General features: G+C 41.5%; 1 protein-coding gene across 1 annotated transcript; it reads left to right on the top strand.

The window, feature by feature from the left end:
• Nucleotides 1–265: 265 nt before the first annotated feature.
• Nucleotides 266–7610, top strand: arsh (arylsulfatase H). Its single transcript, XM_056754620.1, has 11 exons — nt 266–373; nt 855–905; nt 1649–1801; nt 1992–2113; nt 2234–2356; nt 3744–4167; nt 4537–4673; nt 4927–5061; nt 6581–6743; nt 6808–6929; nt 7008–7610. The coding sequence occupies exons 2-11, from the start codon at nt 883–885 to the stop codon at nt 7364–7366; spliced, it is 1761 nt and encodes a 586-aa protein (XP_056610598.1). The 5' UTR covers nt 266–373; nt 855–882; the 3' UTR covers nt 7367–7610.
• The last annotated feature ends 344 nt before the right edge of the window (nt 7611–7954 follow it).

Raw genomic sequence — 7954 nt, 5'->3', positions numbered from 1 at the left:
GCAGGGGTGCATTTTTCAGCATAACACCGGACTCCATGAGGTCAATATTTGTTGACATTACCGTATTTAATCCACTTTACACACATGTACTCTCTAACATACACACATCTTAATACAGAAACTGAATAAAACTCATACAAGTCTTTTCTTGACCAAACTAAATCCCGCTCACATTAGACTTTCAGAAATAAAGTTCATGTCATTGTTGTTGTACAGCTCTTGTTTTACTGCTAATCCTTCTGCGTCTTTCTGTCTGTGTTTACGGTAAATGTGAATATTTCACACTCCGGCACAGAAAACAGATAAAGAAGTGAAATAGTGTGAAATGAATCAGTACTAGAGGACAAATATCTTCAATAAGAGTCAACGAAAGGTAAGAAAGAAGCTCGTCTGCTGTGCGTCAGAAGATAAACTCATAACTGCACATGTTCGTGTCAGATAAACACACAACGGAAGATTATCGTCATGTAAAGTTTTAATGTCATACAAACGCTCCGCTCAAAGTCTGTTAGTGAATCACTTCATATTTAATTAGAAAGATTTAGTGTGAAAACTCTAAAATACGCGCTAGAAGTTTATAATATCACACAAATGTTTAGTTTAATGAAGACCTGACAGCAATTCTTCAATCATTCATCTCTTTGTGTCAATCATGTGCGACGTAATCTACGTCATCTGTGCAAATACATGTGAAAAGACTACAATAAGCATGTGAGGAGAGAGAGAGAGAGAGAGAGAGAGAGAGAGAGAGTCTAGGAGAACCTGTGATGTGACGGAACCTGAAGTCCTTCAGATCTCATGATGTGTCTGGAGAAGTTTGTGCTCTTCACAGATGTTTATGTTTCATATCTCAGCTGAAGAACTTAACACACTCCTGTGGACATGATGCGGGTGATGTTTCTGAGGTATGTGTCCCAGATAGCACAATCCATCTGGCTTACGTCTATTTGTGTTTGCATGTACATCTGAAATACATAGTTTGCTCATCTGCAATACGTCTCGGAGACGTCTGAACGTCTGTAATACGTCTGTTCAAGATCTGGAGATCTGCTGCGTAAACACATCTTAGAAAGAGGTCTGTTATGACGTCTGACAGCAGACGTCTCTGAGACGTATTGCAGATGAGCAAACTATGTATTGCAGATGTAAATGCAGACGTTAAATAGACTTAAGCCAGATGTATTTGTGCTATCAGGGGGGTCATCTGCTGGTTTCATTACAGATATAATTATTATAAAAGCAGCTGATGTAAACCTGGACATTTACAATTCACTGGTGATAGAAAATAAACTCAGACTGTGTGTGTGGACTATGTTTTTATATGTTAGTGGGGACCTAAACCTGAATGTACACCAGCTCATGTCGACTTGTGTCTCTGTGGGACCAAAATTGAGGTCCCCATGAGCACAAAAGCTTATAAATTTTACAGAACGATCATTTTTGAAAATCTAAAAATGCAAAAAGTTTTCTATGATCTTTAGGTTTAGGGGTTGTGTTAGGGGATAAAATAAACAGTTTGTACAGTATACAACTCCTTACACCTGTGGACTGTCCCCACAGAGATCATAAACCAGACTTGTGTGTGTGTGATTGTGTGGGCGTGTATGTGTGCACGTGTGTGTGTGTGCACGTGTGTGTGTGTGTGCAGGAGCCGCTTGTGTGTCGTCGGTCTGCTCATCTTCGTCCTTTCAAGCCCAAACCTCACAAGTGGAGATCATGACATCAGACCCAACTTTGTGCTCATAATGGTGGACGATTTAGGCATCGGTGATATCGGTTGCTATGGCAACGACACCATCAGGTAAATACGGCTAAGACAGTAAATATGGTCATTATTTACTCACCATCATCATGTCGGTCCAAACCCATCGTGATCTTCAACATCTGAGGGTCTCTGTAAAAGACCAACCATATAAATGAGATGCGTCATGTGAGGAAATGTCATTTTGAAGTGTAGTTCTCTACAGGAAAATGTTTTAATTTGTGTTCAGAACACCAAACATTGACCGACTGGCCGCAGACGGAGTGAAGCTGACGCAGCACATATCAGCCGCACCTCTCTGCACCCCCAGCAGAACTGCCTTCATGACGGGACGATACGCCCTGCGCTCCGGTCAGACATCACACCAGACACACGGCTTCACACGTGATCACATGATCACATTCACCATGTTCATGCAGGATCTCTGTTTTCCGTGGTGTTTCATGAATGAATGTGATGTTGGTATCACAGGTTTGGGAAGCACTGGAAGGGTTCAGGTGATTCTGTTTCTTGGAGGATCAGGGGGGCTTCCACCCAATGAGACCACCTTCGCTAAACTCCTTCAGAAACAGGGCTACACCACTGGAATCGTGGGTAAGAAACATTTACATGTCCAATCCTGTCCATCATCTCATCCACTTCAGAAGGCGTTTGTCAAAAACAAATGTGACCCTGGAGCACAAAACCAGTCATAAGTAGCACAGGAACTTCTCTGGCAATAGCTCAAACAACATTGGGTCAAAACCATTAGGATATTTAAATAATATAATATATATAAAGAGATATTAAATGTCTGACATTTGAATGTTATTGGCCGATAGTAAAATTTAGGCGATATATTATAGCTGATAATTCTTAAATCGTTTCCTCTGGTTAAAGTTCTTCACCTGCTCACAGTTCAAATACAGTTCAGTACTGTCTGTCATCATCATCACTTACTGATATTAGCAAAACATTGTTGATGAAGATACAGTATGTAGATGTTTATGAATATAGGAACAAAATCATATTGTTTGAATCAGACTGATGTCTGTCTGGAGATGTGTTAGACATATGGATGTTAAGAACTCTTCTCTGGGTTGCTCTGGAAGAACATCTATCATTTGTTTATTTAATAGAAAATAAACCATAAAAATTGATCCATAAGTAGGCATGGGCTGTATATGGTTTCAAGCTTTACAGAGGTTTGAGAGAGTCAAGGTTTCAAAACAACTCAAATTTCCGGTGATAGCGTTCGTAAGGTATGAGCTGAGTTTACACAAACACATCATTAAGTCATGTGATGTAATGTTTGATGTTTAGCCCTCATATATGGGCTATGACAAAAATACATTTATTGAAAGAGTATTATCATTTTAAGGCTTTATGTTTACAAGACATACATATGTTCTATGAATGTATTTGTGTCCAGTTGTTGTTTGTACACGCACACATTTGAAAATGACACATTTTAGTTTGTGATTCTATTACCGTGAAACTTTTGCTAAAGGATATCACACCGTCACAATCTCATACCGGCCCATGCCATCACACGCAGACACACACACAGTTTTTATCTTCTGTCAGTTGTACATACAGCAGGAGTCTTCTCTGGTTTCTGATGTGTGTAGGTCTACCCATAAGACTGGTTTTGTTGTCCATCCAGGGTCACAAATGTCATTGCGTTCGATAACAAAACATCAAAGTTATTGAGATTTGAATGTAATACAGCAGAAGCACACAACAAGAGAAGTCTGTGTGATCCTCATGAGAACTGTATGTAAAAACCTGTCATGAAGAGCAGCTGATGATGGGATGTCAGATCTGAGAAAATCTCTGGTTGTGTTGATCTGCTTAGATATTTTCAACACAACGCGTGACATTGAATCCTTTTCATCCTGATGAGTTTAGTGTGCTCGTGTCATCTTGACAGATGCTTCACATGCTTGAAATGAAAGGTGTTGTTCTCATCTCTGGTTGTGTTTGTTTGGGGCGTCTGCAGGTAAATGGCATTTAGGTGTGAACTGTGAGAGCAGACACGACCACTGTCATCATCCCAACAATCACGGCTTCACCTTCTTCTACGGCCTTCCCTTCACAAACTTCAATGACTGTAAGGCCGGTGAGGACACAGACATACTGTCTGACGTTCAGACTCAACTGCGTCAGATGTGTGTGCTGCTGACGCTGGCGTGTGTCACGCTGTGTGCGCTGAGATGTGTGGGTCTGATGGAGGTCAGCGTCCGTCTCCTGCTGTCTCTGACCGTTCTCTCTCTGCTGGTCTTTCTGCTGTGGTACGTGCCCTTTCAACACCTGCGCATCTGGAACTGCATCGTCATGAGAGACGGCGAGGTGGTCGAGCAGCCCCTGAACCTCCGGACATTAAACCAACGTCTGATGAGTGAAGCCGAGCGCTTCGTGGAGAGGTAACCAATCTGGGAAGAACACCAGACTTCATTTGCATACATACTTGACTTCTTCATCACGGTTGTGTGCTAATGTGTAAAGATTCAGACGTGTTTGGACACATCACTCTATCATTGTTTTCTCAAGCACACACACACAAACACGCACGCAGCACACACACACGTGCGCACGCATGCACCCACGAGTAAGTACACACACACACGCAATCACACACAAACTATCACACACACATACGAACACACACACAATCAAAATCACACACTATCAAACGCATGCACACACACACACAATCACACACACTCTCTGTCAGTTGTGCTTACGGCAGGAGTGTTCTCTGGTTTCTCATGTGAGTGTTTCTTGATGTTCAGAGAAAGACACGGGCCGTTTCTTCTCTTCCTGTCGCTGGCACATGTGCACACACCTCTCTTTGTGAGTGAGGTCTTCGCTGGAAAGAGCAAACACGGCCTGTACGGTGATAATGTAGAAGAAGTGGACGAGATGGTTGGTGAGAGAGTCTCTTACTCATCCATCTGTCATTTAAAGAACGAGAACACCTCTTCAAGAAAAGTCAAGAAACCTGTGTTTCATTTGATAGACAGAGCTCGTTCTGAAACTTAACTTTGACTGTTTCATATGCAGACAGTAAACCTGCATCACCTTTACATTCCTGTCTGAGCAGGAGATGTGTTGAGCCTCTGTGTTTTAAAGACTGGTGAGAGGACATGTTTGAGTCACGTGACTCGTGGTCTGTTTGACAGGTCGGATGATGGAGACCGTTGAAAGGTTGGATCTGACTAATAACACCATGATGTACTTCACATCAGATCACGGCGGTCACATCGAGGACTCAGATGAACAGGGTCAGAAAGGAGGATGGAACGGAGTGTATCGAGGTTTGACGCACAGACACACTAAAGCAAAACTGAATTTCATGACCTTAAAAGATATAAATGTCTGAATAACTGATCATAAATCACCTCATATCACATAATCCTCTGATATCACACAAGTGAGTTTGATGTGAACGTCTCCTATCACTTTCATCTCGAGTTTGTTAAAGATTAACACGAGCAACAGATCCTCTGACAGCTGTGATATCTAAACTCCTTATCTCGGTTTATTGGACACTGTGTGTGAGACACAATCTCCTGAACACAATAAGATCTGTCACGTTGAATTATTATGATTATATTATATTTTGTGTGGTGTGCAGGTGTGTGTAGAAATACACTAGTCATCATTTGAAGTGGATCAAAAAAGTTAATCAAAATGTTCCTAAGACAAGAACAGGAATTGTTCTAAATTCATGTATAAACACTTAGGTATAATCAATGTTGTCATCAATGGGATTTCATTCCTCATCACTTTTAATGTTGCCCAGATATGATTATTTCTCACATGGTGTGAATTGACTTGTCACACATTTAAGTGTCAGCAGATGAATAATCTCTGTACTGTAAACCAAGCATGAATTGCATGGTTTAACAAATGCCTGAAACAAGTCATGAATAAAAAACAACAAATGAAGCAAAAGCCTTAAATGATAACCAGTTCCCAATTTTGGACACCTGTGACAGGTCAATTGGTACCTAGTGACAAACAATCAAGTCTGGTGACCATCAAAAGCCATTAAGGATGACATTTCTTTAATGACAACATAGACTTATAACGGACTTTCATGTTATGCACGAATTGTTAAAGAAACACATTTTGAATTTAGAACAACTTTGATGAAAGGTTTTGATCCACTTCAAACGTTGACTAGTATACTTCACATGTAAAAAAGTGCCAAACTGATAAATGTACGATATGGTTTAGGGGACAAAAACGAAAAGAAAAAAAATTGTAAATACATTTACATTTACATTTAGGCATTTGGCAGACTCTTTTATCCAAAGTGACTTACATTGCTTTATCCTATACATTTTACATAGGTATTTGCAATCCCCTGGGATCGAACCCACAACCTTGTGTTGTTAACGCTTACCACTGAGCTACAGGAAAGCTAATAAATATTAAAATGATTGAATGAAAAAAAAAATCCATCATTTATGTAAGTGATAATGTACAGGTAGCTGGTTGTTATCACAGAAATAATCACCATCAGTGTGATCAGGACGTGAAGGTGAGGGTCTTGTGTCACACTGAAGGGGTTTATTTGGTGATAACAGCCGGCTGCTTGTTAGTTTTGAGCAGTTATTATTTGAAAAAAACAACCCTTGGAATGTCGCGACTGGCCAATCAGAATCAAGCATTCAAATGAGCCGTGTAATAAATTGCAACATTCACACATCTAAGGCATCAATGATTCATCATTAAAGAGAATCATTCATCTAGAATAAAGTGAATCAGAAGTTGAGTACATGTGATGGTCTGACCTGTCATGTGAGGTGTTGGTGTGTGTCAGTGCAGGTGGTAAAGCGATGGGAGGCTGGGAGGGAGGCATCCGAGTTCCTGGAATATTCCGCTGGCCGGGACGTCTTTCAGCTGGGAAAGAGATCTCAGAGCCCACCAGTCTGATGGATGTTTATCCCACCCTAGTGAAGCTGGCTGGAGGAGATCTGCCTCATGACAGGTACAACAACACAACACACATCCATATAAATGCTGAAACACATGCTGATGTCTCACCTCTTCAGAATCCTGGATGGTCACGATCTGATGCCTCTGCTGGAGGGTCGAACGGATCGCTCCGTGCACGAGTTCATGTTTCATTACTGCGGCGTGTATCTGAACGCTGTACGCTGGCACCCCAACAACAGTGAGTACAACAACACAACACAACTCAACTCATTAAACACACGCAATCACATTAAACATCATCCTGTGACCTTCTCAGGTGATTCTGTCTTCAAAGTTCATTTCTCCACACCAAAGTTCTCTCCTCCGGGAGCGATTGGATGTTACGACACAAAGATCTGCTTCTGTCACGGGGAGCACCTGACGCACCACGATCCTCCTCTGGTGTTTGATCTGAGCAGAGATCCGTCAGAGAGCCGTCGTCTCACACACGAGACAGAAGCGCGCTTCTCTGAGGTTCTGATGAGAGTGGAGCGAGCCGTGAAGGAGCACCGCAGCACTCTGACGCCGGTGGAGAATCAGCTGACGTGGAAACACGTTCTGTGGAAGCCGTGGCTGCAGCCGTGCTGTGGAACCTTCCCGTTCTGCTCGTGTTCAGAGGATCACACCGCAGCGTAATGTGCTCACGTGTGAAGTTTAGATGAAGTTTTGTGATTCAGATCATTCCAGCATTACTCCTTCAGCTTCCTGCGCAATCTTTCTTTATCAAAAAGAGACCCGTCTATTAGACCCGTCTGATCTCACATCACTGGTCGGGTTGATGTTTGTATGTCAGCGAACTGGATGATCAGACAGATTCCATTTGTTGAAGTTAAACGCTTTAGCTCTAAATACACAGAAATAAAAGGACATTTAAAACGTGTCATTTCTGCTTCGGGGAAAAATCATTTATGATTAAAATGTCTATATAAATCCTCAGAATATGCTCTTTATGAGATCAATCTATATGAAATTATTTTTAAACTAAATAACGGGAGGAAACAGGAAGATAAGTTCATTGAAGATGTGTCGTGTGTGATGTACAGAGAGAGCCGCAGGAGGGCGCACTTCCCCTAAAAACATTCTCATGTCTTCACTGAGACGCATCGTCTTCGATTGAAATCACGTTTTTATCTGAAATAATGCATTTAGGCTGATACATAGAGGCTTCATAACTATTATTAATGATATCACACTGATTTAAGTTGAATGTTTACTGGGTATCAG

Source organism: Triplophysa dalaica, chromosome 8, assembly GCF_015846415.1.
Source record: "Triplophysa dalaica isolate WHDGS20190420 chromosome 8, ASM1584641v1, whole genome shotgun sequence".
Classification (NCBI taxonomy): domain Eukaryota; kingdom Metazoa; phylum Chordata; class Actinopteri; order Cypriniformes; family Nemacheilidae; genus Triplophysa; species Triplophysa dalaica.
Note: the sequence above shows the minus strand (reverse complement) of the source record. Positions and strands in the feature narration are given on the sequence as shown.

What these genes read in the sequence shown, in the direction of transcription:
- arsh (XM_056754620.1), top strand. Translation starts at nt 883, where the DNA reads ATGATGCGGGTGATGTTTCTGAG. An exon ending in GCCGAGCGCTTCGTGGAGAG is followed by an intron (nt 4,168 to 4,536) that starts GTAACCAATCTG and finishes CTTGATGTTCAG; the next exon opens with AGAAAGACACGGGCCGTTTC. An exon ending in AGAAGTGGACGAGATGGTTG is followed by an intron (nt 4,674 to 4,926) that starts GTGAGAGAGTCT and finishes TCTGTTTGACAG; the next exon opens with GTCGGATGATGGAGACCGTT.